The 19,357-nt window shown below is 41.8% G+C and overlaps 1 protein-coding gene across 2 annotated transcripts in view; it reads left to right on the top strand.

The window, feature by feature from the left end:
* The window catches only part of ACKR3 (atypical chemokine receptor 3), a 33,075-nt gene extending 13,971 nt beyond the window's left edge, over positions 1 to 19,104 (top strand). The window contains exons 2-3 of one of the 2 annotated variants that reach the window (XM_040357534.1): positions 3,278 to 3,389; positions 17,539 to 19,104. In XM_040357534.1, the coding sequence (XP_040213468.1) occupies positions 17,566 to 18,690 (1,125 nt within the window). In that variant the 5' untranslated portion in view covers positions 3,278 to 3,389; positions 17,539 to 17,565 and the 3' untranslated portion in view covers positions 18,691 to 19,104. The remainder of the gene's footprint in view (positions 1 to 3,277; positions 3,390 to 17,538) is intronic. The other variant, XM_040357535.1, reaches the window with a different exon arrangement.
* Positions 19,105 to 19,357: the final 253 nt, after the last annotated feature.

Below are 19,357 nucleotides of genomic sequence, written 5' to 3'. Positions count from 1 at the left end.
GAATATTTGTCTGCTGGGAAAAGGCCCGGCGGGCAAATGTTTGCTGGAATTCGGCCCGCTCGCGCCCACACACGAGCAAACATGTCTGCTGAAACTGGCCTGCGGGCCAGTTTCAGCAGACATGTTTGCTCGTGAGTATGGGGCCTTACTCTCCAGGCCCAGGCTACTACTGGATGGGGAGCGGAGGAAGATCACTCTGCCAGGGAAGGCAAGGAGATAGGCAGGCGGCTGGCCGGGACTTAAACCAAGGCAGAAGAAAATGCGAGCGGAGCTGAATGGGCTTGCACCCAAAAATGTAAGAAATATTCTCTCTGCTCCGACCAACACATGTTTATCAGAAAGGAGCGGGGGGGGGGGGGGTGTAATTAATTTCTTTAATTCTACACTGACTGTCTTTGAAATTGCCCCAGCCCCTGTTCAAATTTAATCCAGGGACAAAACTGGGGACAGACTTGGGCTGGGGACAGTGTGCGCAATCCGGGGACTGTCCCCTGAAACCGGGGATGTCTGGTCACCCTACTCTACAGAGGCGCATTGCCAGTGGTATTAACCCTTTTTCGGCTGCTAGCAGGGGTTAAAACCGCACCGCTAGTGGCAGAATACCGCCACAATTCCAACGGTATAGCGCCGCTAAAAATAGTGATGCTATACCGCCACCACACCTCCCGCCCCAGTGTGAAAGGGGCCTAAGTGAGCAGAGGGGACACTGACTCAGCCATAGAGAGTCTTTCACTTACTGGCTGAACCAGCAGGATGCAGGTGAGTAGTCTCTTTAGTGACCCTGTTGCCACCTGTGACTTTGGCTTTGTTCACACCATAACCATTGAGCTGTGTTCTTCTGCACACCATCACACATGTATGGCATGAGCAAGGAACATAGAAAGCAGTTTTTTTCTATGTGCCTTGTTCACAACCAGCAGAAACCTGCAGCTCAACGGAAATGGTGTGAACAAACTGGTTACTAATGGATGGTCTTGGTAGGCAGTGAACACAAACCTCAATGGCCTCTCAACTGCTGACTTTACAAGTTTAGGTTGCAGATGAATAGGACAGTACAGGTGGGTAAAAAACTGGTTTATCTTTAGGCAGCTAGTGTGACACCTCTTTGTTTTGTCCATAGTCATTAGTTGCTTATAACCACTTGTGCTTACGCCATCTGCTCCTTTTTAAAATAATTGGAATTTGGAACAGTTAACAAGAAGTTAGTCTGCAGTTTTTCATAGGTATTTCGTATTTTTTTTTCTATTTCCATATCAGTGCCAGTTTTGTAAGTACTTTGCCATTGTTTGAAATGCTTTTTTGATGCATTTTGGACAATTTTCTAAACTTTTTGCAACCACGTCACATGGGACTCACCTTGGAGTGTTCCATGGCTGTCATAGAAAACATAAGCAATTGGGCTCACTCCAGCAGCATCCATTCACAATAATGGAAGCTCTTAGCAAGTGGTTAGAAGGATGTAGTTAAATAATTCCTTATTTTTTCCTGTTTTTTGCCATCATTTGATCTTATCTGACACATGCTTTGTAGCAGCTCACCAAATGCTAAGGAAGTGCTGTAGGCTTTACTATAACTGGAGTGTGCAAAATCCGGGGCAACTCTGCATAGAAGCCAATCGGCTTTCAGGTTTTTTTTTTTTCGTCAAAGCTTAAAGCGTAGTTCCCACTAAATTTAAATTGTTTTCATGAATATTGTTTATTAATTAATAATAGTGACTCATGTTTTTCGTATTGATTGCCGATATCACAAACAAATATAACTTTTATTATGCCCTGCTGGCATTTTCCATATTGCTTGTGGGCATGTGAAGCCCGCAAGCACTATCTTCCGAGACACGATGCAGCTAAGCGACCAGCATGCACCGCCTGTTATCGTGCATGCGCAGTATCAACGGCTCGCAGCGCCGTACACTTCAGAAGTTCCCATCACAACGGGCGGCGACGGCGGAAGTGCCCGCCCCGTTGTGACGGCTACGAAGCCCTCGGCGCTGCCCACTGACTCCTGGGAAATGATAAAACACATCTCCCAGGAGCACCAGCGAGCATGGGCGCCGAGGGAAATTACATCAGGCGCCACAGAAAGGAAGTGGCAGAATACACAGGACAATATAGCAACAGTGCTGAAGGGGTGAGTAAAAAAAAATTCCAAATGTTTTTGCTGTTGCATAGTTGTTTTTTTGGGTTGAACTCCTCCTTTATTGAGCAAGCTGAAGCTAGAAGCTGATTGGCTGCCACGCACAGCTCCATCAGATTTTGCACTCTCCAGTTTTAGTAAATCAGACCCAGTCAGATCTTGAATTATGTGGACAAATGGTCAATGAATATATCCTGATTACTTTTTATACCTCAAAATATCTGTACATTTTAACTTAAAGTTGTTTTGTACACACTTGAGTGTGCAGAATTGAATGAAATGCATGTACAGTAAAACCTTGGATTGCGAGCATAATTCGTTCCAGAAACATGCTTGTAATCCAAAGCACTTGTATATCAAAGCAATTTTTTTACAGAGTTTAAAAGGGGAAGAGAGGCGCCTCTAGGTGTAGCAATAAGTTGCTAAATGTTGTACCTTCATTAAGACCTCTTTCACATTGAGGCGTGGAGCTGCGGTGACGGTATAGCCGCGCTATTTGTAGCGCCGCTATACCGTCGTATTTACCGTGATATTCGGGTGCTATCGGTGAGGTTTTAACCCCCGCTAGCGGCCGAAAAAAGGTTAATACCGCGGTGATTTCAATGGGAAGGCGCAGTATAGGAGCGGTGAACACACCGCTCCTATACCGCAGTAAAGATGCGGCTAGCAGGACTTTTGGAGCGCTCCTGCTAGCGCACCGCTTCAGTGTGAAAGCCTTCGGGTTTTCACATTGAACACTACAGGGCAGGTTTTTTTCATGTGGTATAGCAGCGCAGGAAAAACGCCTCAATGTGAAAGGGGCCTTAGATGCTCCTCTCTTCTCTTTCATACCCAGTTGTTACATTAAGCTACTTGTATATCAAGACGTTGCTTGTATATCAAGTCATTGTTTGTATATCAAGTCAAAATGTATAAAAAAAAATTGCTTGTCTTGCAAAACGCTCTCAAACCAAGGTTTTACTGTATATCTAATAGACATCCACAGACTGTTTATTACAAGGGTATTGTGTTGAGCGCTATGCTTTCTCAGCAATGGTTGTATAGCCTTGACTTAGACAACATTCAAAGAGTGATTGTAACCCCTCTGATTGTAACTAAACAAATTACAAACCCATCTCACCTAAATGACTTTCTGTCCCTGCAGGGATAAAGTCCCAACATCCTTTGTGATTCCGAGGAAGACCGCAATCCAACAATACAATAAACCCCATTTAATCTCATTTGGATAAACCTGTTTATCTGGACCTCTTTTGAAGGTAAATCACACAACTTGATCATACTTACCTGTTTCACTCAGATCAGCTTTCTATTGTCCAGAAAACTAATCATAATCCCTGCCTCATTGTCCTAAAGCACAGAGGAGTTGGGTTACAAGGGGACTTGGTAACTTGCTGCAAAGCCGTATTCTTGTCAGTATTGGCAGATGCGAAGAAGTAATTAATACCGAGTGTAACTGTTTATTTAAACTTGTTTTGTATGCAGGTGCTTTTTTTTTAAAGGGGCACATAGACAATAGATAAGTGTTGGTAGAAACAAACTACTTGTACACATTTTACTGCCTGAAAATCTGGGACAGAAAAGATTATTTCAAATGCTAAAAATCGACTAACCTCTAACTTACTGACTAATATCTGGCCAAAATGTTTATTCTTTTGGATGCGAGTTTGGGAGGGTTTTTGTGGGAATTCTGGCTATTTACAATGTGAACGCAATGTATTCTGGAAGTAGATTTTAAAAGCTTAAAGTGGTTGTAAAGCCTCAAGGTTTTTCACCTTAAAGCGGAGCTCCACCCTAAAGTGGAACTCACGCTGATCGGAAACCGGCCCCCCTCCGGTGTCACATTTGACACCTTTCAGGGGGAGGGGGGTGCAGATACCTGTCTAAAGACAGGTATTTGCACCCACTTCCGGCCACACGTCTCGTGCAAAAGACGGGTTTTTCCAGACTTCCCGTCTGTCCCCCGTTGTGTGCTGGGAACACTCGGCTCCCAGCACACAGCATGTGAGCCAATCGGTGGGCGCAGCGCGACTCGTGCATGTGCCGTAGGGAACCGGGTAGTGAAGCCGGAACGCTTCAATTCCTGGTTCCCTCACTGAGGATGGAGGGGAGAGCAGCAGAGAGACGAGCGATCGCTCGTCCTCTGCTGTGGACGGCGCTGGACTCCAGGACAGGTAAGTGTCCTAATATTAAAAGTCAGCAGCTGCAGAATTTGGCTTTTAATATTTTTTTTTACTGGCACATCCGCTTTAATGCATTCTATGAATTGAGGTGAAAAACCTTCTGTGCTGCAGATCCCCCCCCCCCCTTTTCTTAACTGAGCCAGATCTGATCCAGCGATGTGCACGAGCACAGCGGCTTCAGTCTCTCTCCTCATTGCACAGATAACAGCAGGAGCCATTGGCTTCTGTGGCTGTCAATCAAATCCAGTGACACGGGAGCAGGGGGAGGGGCAGAGTCCCGCTGTCTGTGTCAATGGACGCAGCAGCGCCACTCGGGTGCGAGCCCACACAGGTGCCCCCAGGGAAAGCGACTTTCCGTTGGTGCACCCGATGAAGAGGAGTGGCCTGGAGCACTGGCGGGGAACCCCAGAAGAAGGGGATCGGAGCTGCTCTGTGCAAAACGACTGCACAGAGCAGAAAAGTATAGGCATGTTTGTTGTTTTTTATTAAAAAAAAGGAGAACTATAGGCAAAACTTTTCCTTTCAGTTTTGATAGAGTAAAGGGCAGTTATAACCAGGGCTTTTTTTCTCAGAGGACAGGTGCAGGAACTCCCCCTTGTCTCCACCCAGTACCCACCTCAGATCACTGTCCATTGGTTCCACCACCTACCCAACTCCCAGTACCACACCTTTTAAAGAATACAGAACCAAGTACCATTTTGTGGTGCTAAGTAATTTTTATGGAAATTGTTAATGATAACAATAAAGACACAAATAGGCTGTTGCTCCAGAGCTTAGTAAATGAGGTAAAGCTTCACTTTGCAAAGAATATCCAATCACATGCAAGGAGAAATAAAAGCAGCCGTTTTGCTTGCACCTGATTGGATGATGGAAGTCAGCAGAGCTTCTTCTCATTTACTAAGCTCAGGGACAACTGCTCTTGCAAAGTGCACAGTCTATTTGCATTTATTAAACCAACCAGGACTGTCTTAATGCATGGGCACCCCTGGGCACTGCCCAGGGGACCTAGGTGCATGAGGGGGGGGGCGGGGCACATGATAATCTTGCATTACATCATACTTGCCAACTGTCCTGGATTTGCTGGAACAGAAATGCTTTTTTACTAAGCTGTCCCGGGATGGCTGGGATTTTATTTAAACAAAAAAACACAAGGAAGGTATGAGGCTCACCCACTATAGCAGGGATATGCAATTAGCGGACCTCCAGCTGTTGCAAAACTACAAGTCCCATCATGCTTCTGACTCTGGTGTCATGCTTGTGGCTGTCAGAGTCTTGCTATGCCTCATGGGAATTGTAGTTCTGCAACAGCTGGAGGTCCGCTAATTGCATATCCTCGCACTATAGTCAAAACCACACGGAGGTAGGAACTACAAATAGTATAAATCCCCCATTCAGGTATCATACACACCGTCACAATCGGGGGGGGCCTAGGCACTTTAACCCCTTGGTGTGTTCCTCTGAATTAATGGAAGCATATATATATAAAAAGAAGAAAGAAAGAGGAACAACCGGGTGAGACTATATTAATTTATTAAATATCCGCATATAAAATCTCATTGAAAAACTTATTATTGGTGGGTGTAATCTTTGTAATTTTTTGCTAATAACTTTTTCAATGAGATTTTATAGGCGGATATTTAATAAATTAATATAGTCTCACCCGGTTGTTCCTCTCTGAAGAATTTCTTGTTGAAATTTTCTTTCTTCTTTTTATATATAGGATTTTATTTAAAGTACTAATAAATATGTGTTTAATTCTATAAACTATTTATACTTACATTTTTGAGAGTAGGTGCGTAAGTTGGGGCAGGCTGGTGCTGGCCCCGTGCATTACTTTGCCAATGGGCCCATGATGCTATTAAGACGTCCCTGAAACCAACCCCATATTTTCTTACTAATTGTTCCAAATTTAACAAGAAAAGAGATGCCCTGAGAGGTGATTAATATGTGTGTAGCTGTTGTTACGGAATTATTTAGAAGCATTCCCTGAAAAGTGAAGTGCCTACAGTTCCCTAACATTAAGCGCAATCATGCTTTTTGCTTTATTGGCTTTCTGACATTTTCAGGTACTTTAACATCTGATTGGATGGTGCGGGTAATAGTGTAACTTTCCTGCCTTGGAGACACTGAAAAAAGTCACACTAATCTGACAGCAGCTTAGTGACTTCGGGAGACTGAGATAGACAGGACCCCTGACAGTGCAGACACAGGAGAAGCCGCTAGGTTTGCCACTCTTCCCTATTGTATGCAGATTTATCAGCAGGCAGTGTGCTAGGTAAAGGACTTTGAAAGTTGGTGTCAAAATCGTTTTGTTGCTTTTAAGGTTGTTGAAGGAAATATTCAATCCAAACATTTCCATATGTTACTACCTGTCCAAAAAAAGTTGTATATATCCCACAAAAGGTCACGTCACCCAAATGTTATTCAAATTTTTTGGCAATGAAAAGTACAAGTTAGGACAGGAAGATTTTGTTATTGCTAAAAAGATGAAACTGGAAAATCTCTGGTGCCACTGAGTGATTCTTCCCTTTTCACCCAAAGAAAATGTTGGCAGGGTTCATGGTGGCCTCTAGGTTCAACGATCAAGTCGTATGTTATTCTATTTGGGGCATTTTCTGTAATATGACTTTTCGATGGGTACTTTAGCTATTTTGCCCCATTTTAAAAGAGTGGATACGTTATTTTTAAGGTCATCTCATCGGGGGGCCTTGGTCCACCTATTTCGGTTTCCGTTTCGGATAAGCAGGATAGTGGAAAGTTGTCAGAATTTGTCTAGGCTTTTCCTGTAGTCTTTTGTATCTTTGATGCAATGTAATCACCTAACATAAACAAAGTTGTCTAATTAGAAGAATCCTCTTTCATGGACTTAATAGATAATTGTGTGCATGTTAGGTCAGGGAGGGTCTCTCTTTCTATTGTGTAGAGAGAAGTGATGCTGATGTAAATCCCTGTCTCGCCTAATCTGTCACATTTCACATTCCATATCCTCTTTTATGCCCTAATCTGCTGGATACACACAACTAGGTATCGGTTAGTGACCAACATATGATCTAAGGATACAGCAAAGTGGTAACGTCTTTAATGTCGCATCACAATGGGAGCCAGAAACTGAATGTTTTCACACGTCCCCCGGTGTAAAATAAAAATAATACTGTTAAAGTGCAAATCGCTCCTTTTATAGATCCAGCGATTTAACACTATAAACACTTAAATAAATATACATAGCTACAGCCAGATGTGTAGATCCGTATATAGTAGCAATACACAATCCATTAAATGCAATCCATGTAGTAACAGGCAATAATGAGGCTTCGAAGCGGCAATTATTGCATACTAACATTTTCAAGCATGCGTCAAAATCTCAGCAGACAATCAGCTAGGTAGGGTAAATTATAACCATACATGGGTAGAATTTCATTCGTACAGAAATTCTGAGAAATCTTTTGTCCTAACATGTGAGGCCTCGTACAAACTTGCTGGGAGATATTTATTTTCCGAGGAAACCGGTCGTGTGTATATTTTCGTCGAGGAAACTGTCGAGAAACTCGACGAGCTAAAAAGCGAGCAAGTTCTCTATTTCCTCTACGGGAATGGAGAAACTTGCCTTGTCGAGTTCCTCGACAGCCTCACAAGGAACTCGAGGAGGAAAACGATGTGTTTCGCCCGTCGAGTTCCTCGGTCGTGTGTACGAGGCTTGATAGTATCATCAGTGGTTTGACGAATTTCATTAGAAAGCCCTTACATTTTTTTGTTATAGTGTCATACCAATGGTTCCAACTTTAACGCTTGATTTCGGGATGCACAGAAGTGAGACAATGTTAATGCCCGTGACCTTGGTTGCTGACATACCATATACAGTATATAAAACAAATTAATGTTTGTGATAATACAATAAAAGTTCTACTTCTGGATCAAAATGTACCTAGCACATGCACATTACAATTACAAGTACAAATTTTGAACAGAAATGGCAGTATATTTAGTTAGAATTGTGTTTGTTCCAATAAGAAACAAAAAAAATCCTTCTATTTTTCTCGTCGCTACAATCGAGAACACTTGTTGAATTGCTACAATAGAAAATTGAATGATCATTTTGAAAACAACTATTTTCAAATTAAACTCTAAGGCCTCGTACACACGGCCGAGTTTCTCGGCAAAAACCAGCAAGAAACTTGCTGGGATTTTTTTTTTGCAGAGGAAACCGGTCGTGTGTACATTTTTCGATGAGGAAACTGTTGAGGATCCCGTCGAGCCAAAAAGAGAGCATGTCTTCTTTTTCCTCGACGGGAATGGAGAAACTTGCCTTGTCGAGTTCCTCGACAGCCTAACAAGGAACTTGACGAGGAAAACGATGTGTTTCGCCCATCGAGTTCCTCGGTCGTGTGTACGAGGCTTAAGAGCCCATTCACACAGGGGCGACTCGTCAGGGGCGACAGCCGCCTGACAAGTCGCGTCCCGCACTGTTCAATAGAACCGTTCTAATAGGAGCGACGCAAGTCACTCCGACTTAGAAAAAGGTTCTTGTACGACTTTGGGGTCTTTTGCCTATTTTTGACCACACTTAAAGTGAAAAAACAAAACAAACATGTCATAATTACCTGCTCTGTGTGAAGGTTTTGCAAAGAGCAGTCCCGATCCTCCTCTTCTTGGGTCCCCTGTCAGCGATCTCGGCCCCTCCCTCTTGCCAAGCTGCTTTCTATGGGGACACCCGTGCGTGCTCACTCCAGAGTCGGCTCAGCCCCGGCTCAAAAAAGGCTCAGCCCAGTCCCCCGCTCTTGCCTCACTGGCTGTGATTGACAGCAGCGGGAACCCACTGCTGCATCTCAGCCAATCAGGTGGGAGAGACCTGGGAGACCTTGTGCACATTGCTGGATACAGATCAGGCTTTGTTAAGTATTAGGGGGGCTAAGGGGCAGCTTGTTTCAAAAAACCTTTAGCCTTTACAACCACTTTAGGCTGGCCATACATGGATCAAAATTAGACCAGTTCAGCAGGGACTGAATGAATTCAGATCCATGTATGGGCACCCTGGTTGTACAGAAGCTGGATCTACAGATCGACTTCTGTACAACCAGCCTGTCGAGTTTTTACCTGATGGATCAGTGCTGACAGCTATAGCCAGCAGCTATAGCCAGCAGCTCTGATCATTGTATTCTGACGGCACATTAAATGTGTGAACGGGTGAATCCGTTGGTTGAATGAAAAAAAAGATGAACGTTTGGGTTGCCTCAAAGTAATAGCTTTAACAGTGCTTATTACCACATGAAGTGATTTTTCAGCTTGTTTTAAAATCCCTAATCTGGTCCCTTTTCTATATAACAAATGCTACACCATGAGCGAATTTGTTCTATTAGTCCTAATCCTAGTAATTTCCTAATCCATCTAATCTAGGAACAGTGGTGGACCAGGTAATTTGAGTAAAGGACCTTAAAGGGACACCAAAGGATTTTTTTTTTTAGAGAAATAGCTTCCTTTACCTTACTGCAGTCCTTGTTTCATGTCCTCATTGTTCGTTTTTGCTGTAATCCTTCTCTGTTCTAAACACTTCCTGGTTGTCTGTTTCCTGATGGGAGCTTTCTCTCTGTGGTCACTAATCAAGGAGGTGTGATTACTGTGTGTCTAAAACCCCTCAGCACCAACCAGTTTCGTTTTCCAAACCATCACTGCCCTGTATTGACTCTGTGCAGCAGAGAAGCAGGAAACATGCAAAAACGAAACTGAAACTACAGGTACATTATATGATTGGTTTTTATCTATTTTTAATCATTTTTAATCATTTTTAAAAGGAATCAGTTAACTATTTCAGCAAAAAAAATGTTTTCCTTTACAACTCCTTTAAAGTGGATGTATGCCCTCTCCTATACCCAGTTAAGTGAACAGCATCAGATGATTCACAGAGATGAAACAAATTTCCCTACATAAGTTTTACATGTTATATCTGCTGTCTTCAGCTATCTACACTGTTTAGAACACCGTGTTAGAGATTTTCTCCTCCTGTTCAGCACTGGGTGTGGATTCTTGGCATACACCGTGTGACAGCTGATTGGAGGAAAGGCACACACCCCCACTCCACATAGGCAGAGGAAGGAAGGAATGTGCAAAGCTGTGCTGTGAATAGACCAGCTCTCTGCTAATCTATTTATAGCACACACCCGACACAAATTTCAGGCTGGGTTTTTCTTAGTTGTCGGAGAACTTGTCAGAAGTTATCATGCTGATAACAGAAGAATGGAGCAGCAGAAAGATACAAGACACAGGACTTAGGGCTTTGGAGAGAGATAATAAAACACTACAGATATATGTGCTTAGGTCAAATTTCAAGAATCAGGTTTACATCCACTTTAATTCTCCCCACCTGTTTTTCAGCTATTTATGGTCCCCCCTATTGGGCTTTATCAGTGATAAAATGCTTAACTTTGGTAAGGCCCCTTTGACATGGGCGTCTCCGCTAAGCAGAATCTGCTTGCTCAGCGGCAGATCTCTCCACTGATCCCCACTGAGCAGGCAGATTACAGGTCTGTGTCTGCTCCGCTATGCAGAGCAGACATGGCACAGTCCCACTCTCCTCTATGAGGCAATCAGATGGAAACGGACAGCCTGTCCTTTTCCATTCAATGCCATCTGATCTACTGGACAGATGGAAAATAGGACCACTATCCGTCTGTTTTTTGGCGGACAGGATCAGATCAGATGGCGGCAGGTGTTAGCGGACAAGAGCCTGCTGACATCTGCTGCTCCATAGAGGAGACTGGAGGGTCTGATCAGGTCCCTGATCAGACCTGACAGCCCGTGTAAAAGGGGCCTAAAGATTTTTAACCTGGCCATTTATGGATCGAAAATTCAGCCGGTTCAGCAGGGACCGGTCAAATTTCTGTTTATGTAAGAGCATCATGGTTGATCGACTTGTGTACAACCAGCTTGTCGTGTTTTTCCCGAATGATTAGTGCCATCGGCTTTAAGCAGGCAACACTAATCATTGTGTTCTGCCAACAGGGATGGCTACCCACATTTCCCACCAGCAGAATACAATAGCACTGCGGGAGAGATTCTCCCATCAACACTGTATTGATAGGGAATCAAATTATTTTTGTTCTTTCCACCCTGTTTTGGAAGAAAAGAAAATTGCACAATGTATGGCCTGCTTTAGCGTATACATACTTTATTGTATTTAAAGCGGAGCTCCATCCAAAAATGGAGCTTCTGCTTTTCGGAACCCTCCCCCCCTCCGGTGTCACATTTGGCACCTTTCAGGTGGAGGGGGGTGCAGATACCTGTCTAAGACAGGTATTTGCACCCACTTCCGGGAACAACTCGTGTCACAGACATGCCCCTACCCGCATCCCCCCCCCACTGTCTCCTGGGAAATACACTGTTAGGCCTCGTACACACGACCAAGAAACTCGACGGGCGAAACACATCGTTTTGCTCGTCGAGTTCCTTGTGAAGCTGTCGAGAAACTCGACAAGCCAATTTTCTCCATTACGGTCAAGGAAATAGAGAACATGCTTTCTTTTTGGCTCGTCGAGTTTCTCGACAGATTCCTCGACGAAAATGTACACACGACCGGTTTCCTCGGCAAAAAAAAAATATCTCCCAGCAAGTTTCTTGCTGTTTTTTGCCGGGAAACTCGGTCGTGTGTATGAGGCCTAACAGGTAAGTGTCCATTTTTTAAAAGTCAGCAGCTGCAGTATTTGTAAAAAAAATTAGGCGGAAACCTCCGCTTTAAGAGTTTCTGATGTTGGTGCTGATCAGGATTCAAGACTGCTGCCGGCTGAATGAGAAAATGAGGTCACTGTCACAGTGAGCAAAGGTATATCAGGTCATTGTCATAGCCAGCTAAGCAACGTCTGAAAATCTTTTAACACTTAAAGGACAGGAAAGATATTTACCAATTAATACGTTTACGACGGACCCTCCTTAATTGCACTTGCTGTGTTTGTCACATGTGTTTCTTGTTAGGGGGAGGGAGCTGAACTGATGCACATGTGTCTTTGGGTTATTTAGTCATCAAAGGGCACGTGTAAAAAGAAAAGCAGATCTTGGGTCATTTTAGGCTGATTTCCTGTTGCTTATTTAAGAGAAGATGCATGGTCATGTAAAACAGACTCAAAACGAGCATTAAAGAAAAGTATGAAGTATAGCATTATATTCATGAACCTAATGTGGATATCCTGTAATGTATATCTGTTTTCTAATGGCACAATGCAAGATGGAATTTTACTGGAGTTCTGGTAAAGTATTTAGTCTCCTGATTGGGTGACCCCCCCCCCCTCTTGGAAGTAGAGTTTCGGAAAAAAATGTCTACTACATATGTACGGCTTACATTCTCATTGACGTCCCTTAGAAGTTCACTGAACTACATAGACAAATTACACTTCTGTATCAATCAATTTTTTCTGCATTATTTAGCGTGATTGGTCAGCAAAGTTTTAGGAAATCCTCTCTCTGCAGAGACAGCTGTACATCGTTAAATGTGAAGTAACCATGTCATGCTTCCAGTTTTAATGCATTGAAAACCTGGCGCTGTCCATCTCCAATAATACGGTATAATCGTTAAAATTAGATTTCATACCAATGTACAAATAAATAGACATGTGCACACTGAAATATTTTGTTTCGTAATTTAGTTTTCGTCCGAAAAATACATTTATTTAGTTACTCCCGAAATTCGTTTTCATTTATTTAGTTTTTCGTGAAAAAAATGCATTAGTCCGAAAATACAAATTAAGGTCGAATCTGTCATTGAAGGCTTATGGTGTCTGTCAAATGTTCTAAGAAAGAAAAAAAAAAAAGAAGATTCGACAGATTCTTAAAAAATAAATAAAAATTTAGAATCTTCATGTCTCTCTATGTTGAATCTTCATGTCTCTCTATGTCGATTTTTTTCTCTCTATGTCAAATCTTTTCTCTCTATGTCAAATCTTTTCTCTCTATGTCGACTCTTCTTCATGTCTCTATAATGTCGAATCTTTTCTCTCTATGTCAAATCTTTTCTCTTTATGTAGAATAATATTGGACTAAAAGAGTTAAGGTTAGGCACATTCGACCGCAACGAAAACGAAAATAAAGCTTTTATTTATGTCGGATCTTTCGGTTTTCGTTTTCTGTGCTTTTGTTATCGTTTGTTAAAATTCAGACGAAAATGCATTCGGACGAAAACGAATGCACATGTCTACAAATAAATTGGAAACACCACTGAGCAAACATTCCTGAAAATTACGTATATACCAGCATTGAGCGCTAACCTCTTATTTGTACAAATTATTCAAAAATCAATAACAATTATAAAAAAAAGAGAATGGAGAATGTTCACTTAACAAAGTTAAACCTCACTTCACTCATCCAATCATGCAATTTTTATTTTATTTTTTTTACATTCCCTGGAACATGATTGGGGATTTTTACATAAATACAACGTCAGTTGACCAAGTGAGCATTCTCTACTCTTTTGGTAAACCAGCCCCATAGTGTGCAGTTCCTGCCAACTCGCTTTCATGTTTCCAAAGGGTAGGAAATATATAGCAGACATGAGTTATTCCTGAGCAGTTCCTTGTGTGCCTGATATACTCTTTACACAGAACAGCTTCCTGTAAAATGCTGCACATAATCTACCGGCAGGGGCAACTGTAAATTCCTAGGGGGGACAGGAGGTGCTGGAGGGTTACTGCTTTTCACATTGCTGGTACCCTTTGATCTCAGCAGAGAGCCTCTTGTGTGTATGTAAGCATCTCTAAAAGACGGCATCTGTCTGTTTTTACGTAGCACTTATATCCCTGTCTTATTTCTTACCAGTGTTGATTGTAAAAACTATTGAGTTATCTGCAATGAAAGAAAATGTTGGCCCATATAAATCTAATATAACAAAATAACAAAAAAAAAAACATTCTGGCCCAAATAAATCTAATATAACCAAAAAATAATAAAAAAATAAATCATGTTGAAGTCACTCTTATCTAGTTAGTACTGGTGGTGCCGTATATTCATGTAATGATGTTTATTTACTACCATGTTGACCTCAATTTGAATGGAATTTGTTCTCACCACCATGTTGTTGCTTTGACATACAGCAGGTCACTAATTAGGTAAAATAACATGTTACTTCTGAGTCTGGCAGTATTAAGATGATTTAATTCATGATTTAATGCTTAGTTCAGCATGAGCATTGCCATTTAACATAATTATTTCCGGCATTTCACAGAGCAGTGCCAGGAGCTCCCACTTCTGTTACGAGGCAGGACGATTCAATAGAAGACACCAAAAATGCTCATTGGCCTATATGTTCTGAAAATATCTTTGGAACTTGCCATTTTTAGGAGATATTTACCTTGTAGTGCGCCAATGAGGTCATCGGCGCATGCGCAGTGAAGAAACTTTCCTCTGCGTCGTTTCTCCCCCAGTGTGTGCCGTGATTGGCAGCTCCCATGTGCATGCACAGGACCATCAGGGTTTACGTCCTCTTTAATTTAAAAATTTATTTCTACATTTATTTTTAGAATGCTATACTTCTTTTTTTTTTTTAAGCATCTGTAATATAAATGCTGTAATCCAGCATAAGCTATAATGCACACATTGGACCAATACAACTTTAACCACTTGTCGCCGGTGCGACTCTTGTTCTGGTCGGGCGTCATATGACGTCCTCGGCTTCTCGGACCTCTAGGGGGCGCGCGTGCACTCCCGCCGCGTCACTCAAGTACAGATGCGCGTGCCCGGCAGCCGTGACGTGGGTGCCCGGTAACAGAGCAGGACCGTGGATCTGTGTGTGTAAACACACAGATCCACGTCCTGTCAGAGGAGAGGAGACCGATGGTGTGTTCCCAGTACAAAGGAACATCGATTGGTCTCCTCCCTATGTGAGTCCCCTCCCCCTACAGTTAGAATCACTCCCTAGGACACACATTTAACCCCTTGATCGCCCCCTAGTGTTAACCCCTTCCCTGCCAGTCATATTTACACAGTAATCAATGCATTTTTATAGCACTGATCGTCGTATAAATGTGAATGGTCCCAAAATAGTTTCAAAAGTGTCCGATAGGTCTGCCGCAATAGCGCAGTCACGATAAAAATTACTAGTAAAAAAAAATGCCATAATTCTATCCCCTATTTTATAGATGCTATAACTTTTGTGGAAACCAATCAATATACACTTATTGCTAATTTTTCTTTACCAAAAATATGTAGAAGTATACGTATTGGCCTAAACTGAGGCAAAAAGTAAAAAATATTGTGTTTTTTTTTTCAAACTTGTCACTCTTCTTTTGTTTATAGCGCAAGAAATAAAAACCACAGAGGTGATCAAATACCACCAAAAGAAAGCTCTATTTGTGGGGGAAAAAAAATTATAAAAATTTAATTTGGGCACAGTATAGCACGACCGCGCGATTGTCATTCAAAGTGCGACAGCGCTGAAAGCTGAAAAATGGCTTGGGCAGGAAGGTGGTTTAATTGCCCTGTATTGAGGTGGTTAAAGTATAACTAAAGGCAAACTTTTTTTTTTAGTTTTGGATAGAGTGGAGATGGATTAGAACACCTGTCAGTTTTTGTTGCTGTCTGCGTCCCCGTTAAGGAGATTCACCCTCTCTGTTTGTTCTGTTTACCATTATCATTGAAAGGGAAAGTAAAAGAAAATCGGATTGTCCCCTGAAAAGTAATAGATTGTAAATCTTTTAATGGGGACACTAGTTCTGGTGACATGGGAATTTGCAGGGTTTTCCTCTCTGTTTATGTTCGGCTATGGGGCAGGAAGTGAACAGAAATCTCCACAATGGGACACGTAAAAAGCAAAAAAAATCTGACAGAGGTTATAACCCTTTTGTACGCTATCCAAAAAAAAAAAAAAGTCTATAGTTCTTTAGTTCCACTTAGTTCTACCATATAAAAACAAAACAAAAAGCCAAGCCTACTTACCGACCAGCTCGCCGATGCTGCTTACTGCGATGGCCAGCTATAGATGAGGGCGGTGGACAAGTTTGTTTTTCATATCACATTAGTTCTACCATAGTTTGGTGTAACCATTTTCTTCATTTTTTAGCACATTTTAAGAGACTTAGGATGTTTTAGAAATGCAGGATGGGTTTCCTTGCAGACTAGGCATTTGTAGTTATTGTGATTTAATAAGATAATTCATTGTTTTTTTGTGACCCCGCTAATGCCCACTATACACATCCAAAATAATAATCCTTTTAAATTTGCAAAATCAATTACTAATCTACAATATTTAAAACAGTGTTCCTCAAACTTTTTTGTCTTGTGGTGCACCAAAAATATCTAAAACCTTTCATGGCACACCTGAAAAGGATTTAACAATTTTTGTGGTGAAGAACTTATTTATTTTTACATATATATTTAATTTTAAATTTAATGTGAAGGATGTGCCTGCTTTTCGATAGCAAATCAGAGTGAAGCGAAGCTCCAAAGTCGACTAACGGAACAAACAAATGGATCGGTCTCTATTATTATAATATAATTAGAGCGATAGAGTTCTCCCGAGATCTCACACAAGTCTCACGCCACTGCAAGCCTGTAGAGAAGATTTAAACGTTCCCTTATCGAGTGTAGGGTATGTTTTCCATCTTTAATTTCTAAACAGTTTGATCGATTGGATCACACTGAATGGTTGGTGGCATTCACATATTGATTATGTGTGGCCACTACAACATTTGTTTGCATCTAGAGAATAAGACAAATCACACTGGGCAATCTCTAGTTTTTACTGTAAAAGGTTTGGAGTCTTGTAAAAAGTCTACAGGTTATGATAGATCAATGGTATGGCAATCTATGTGTTTTACAAACCTTTTTATGCTCACATTTTAACACTCACTCACACACTTGTACTGAAATAAGTGTTTTTTTGTTTTTACTGGGTTGTCATTCTGTTGTTTGTGCATTACTTTCCTGTTTTTGCCCTGTTTTGTCTGTTTTGATGTGCTGTTGTAGATGTTGAGTGACTACAATTTAATGCTATTGTATAAGACCTGTTGTGGCCAGGATGTTAGAGACCTGTCTTTAGGGGATTAAGTGAGCTATGCAGAAAGATGGACAGGCTAAATCATGTCCGTATAAACGTCAGCTTGATAGCTGCTGGTTCCTTCCTTCAACTGACAAAGCATGCTGGAACTTGTAGTGTCAGATAAGTTGGAGAACTGGAGCTCATTTCTAGAATGTAGCAATTTGGATGATATCTGTATGTTTTTCTTTTTATAATTTATTGCTTTGTTTTGTGCAGGCTGTGTCCTTCTGAATCCTTACACCAATGAATGCCGCAGAGTACAACGTCGCTATGGATTATTCAGACAGCATCAACTCCAGTGACCTAAACAGCAGCTGCCTTTCTGGAGACTGCATTACCATGGAGTCCTTATCATGCCCCAACACTTTAAACAAGAGCGCTCTGTTATATACTCTTGCCATTGTCTACATCTTCATCTTTGTTATGGGACTTCTGGCCAATTCTGTTGTCATTTGGCTCAATATTCAGTCCAAGACTACTGGCTATGAGACTCACCTTTACATTTTTAATTTGGCTGTGGCTGACCTCTGTGTCCTTCTAACTCTACCTGTCTTGGTGGTGTCATTAGTACAGCATAACCAATGGCCAATGGGTGAGGTGACCTGCAAGGTGACACATCTGATCTTTAGCATTAATCTTTATAGCAGCATTTTCTTCCTCACATGTATGAGTGTTGATCGCTACTTTTCAGTGTCAATGCGTGGAGCTGTTGGTAAACGCAGAAGGAAGATAATTCGCAGAATGGTTTGCGTTCTTGTGTGGCTTGTTGCCTTTATAGTCTCCCTTCCAGACACCTACTATTTAAAAACTGTAACCTCCCCAGTCAACAATGAAACCTACTGCCGTTCCATGTATCCAGAGGAATCCGTCAAAGAGTGGCTACTGGGAATGGAAATTCTTTCCATTGTGTTGGGATTTATCATTCCTTTTCCAATTATTGCAGTCTTCTATTGCATGATGGCTTGGACTCTGTCATCCTCCTCCTCCTCTTCCTTAACTTCAGCAGGGGACCAAGAGAGAAGAATAAGTGGAAGGCTAATTATTTCTTATGTTGTTGTATTTATGGTTTGTTGGTTTCCATATCATGTTATGGTATTGTTGGATGTCTTGTCCTTCCTCCAGGTTCTGCCATTCACCTGCACATTGGATAACTTCCTGTACGCAGGAGTTCACATCACGCAATGTTACTCACTCCTTCACTGCTGCATCAATCCAATATTGTACAGTTTCATCCACAGGAACTACCGCTATGAGATCATGAAGGCCTTTATATTCCGTTACTCTTCTAAGACTGGGCTTTCCAAACTAATTGACTCTTCTAAGGTCTCTGAAGCAGAATATTCTACTGTAGACCAAATCCCAAAGTGAAATATGAGCAGAACATTTATTTGACTAGTTCCTTCCCTTACTACAGCACAGACTGAGGTCCCAGAGACCAAACTGGCGCATTCACATTCCTGCCAGGGCTGGCAGAAGGGAGAAGAGTCCCTTGCTCATGACTGCAGCTTAATTAAGCTGACAGTTCACCAGGATACACTTGCTTTACCAAGAGAGCACACGCTAACTAAAAACAATGGAGCAATAATGACTGTGACCTGTCAATTTCCAAACGCCTGCCACTGAACTGTTCTGTGAATAGGTATAGAATGGCGCTAAAGAGCACTGACATGTGATCCTGTCTCCCTTGCCTTACTTGTAAAATAATGCACAGCATGTATATCATTTAATAACCATGAAATGGTGTAACACATCAGCAACACATCATATTTTTCCCCGCGTCGTCTACAAGACACAACACTTCTGGAAAAATAAGGCTTGAAGCCAAGTATTTCATAACTGGCTACCTCCCAGCAAATGAGGTATATAAAACCCACAGGGTAAACCGAGCCCAAACTTGTCATGTCAGCCAATGCTTTTGTATATATGTAATGTAAAAGGTTTTCTGTAAAGCACGTATATATATATATTTTTTCTATAGCTTATTGTATTTAAAAGCCATTTTAACTGGCGGGTCTTTGTATTTGAAATTCAAATA

Source organism: Rana temporaria, chromosome 6, assembly GCF_905171775.1.
Source record: "Rana temporaria chromosome 6, aRanTem1.1, whole genome shotgun sequence".
NCBI classification, from domain to species: Eukaryota; Metazoa; Chordata; class Amphibia; order Anura; family Ranidae; genus Rana; species Rana temporaria.
Note: the sequence above shows the minus strand (reverse complement) of the source record. Positions and strands in the feature narration are given on the sequence as shown.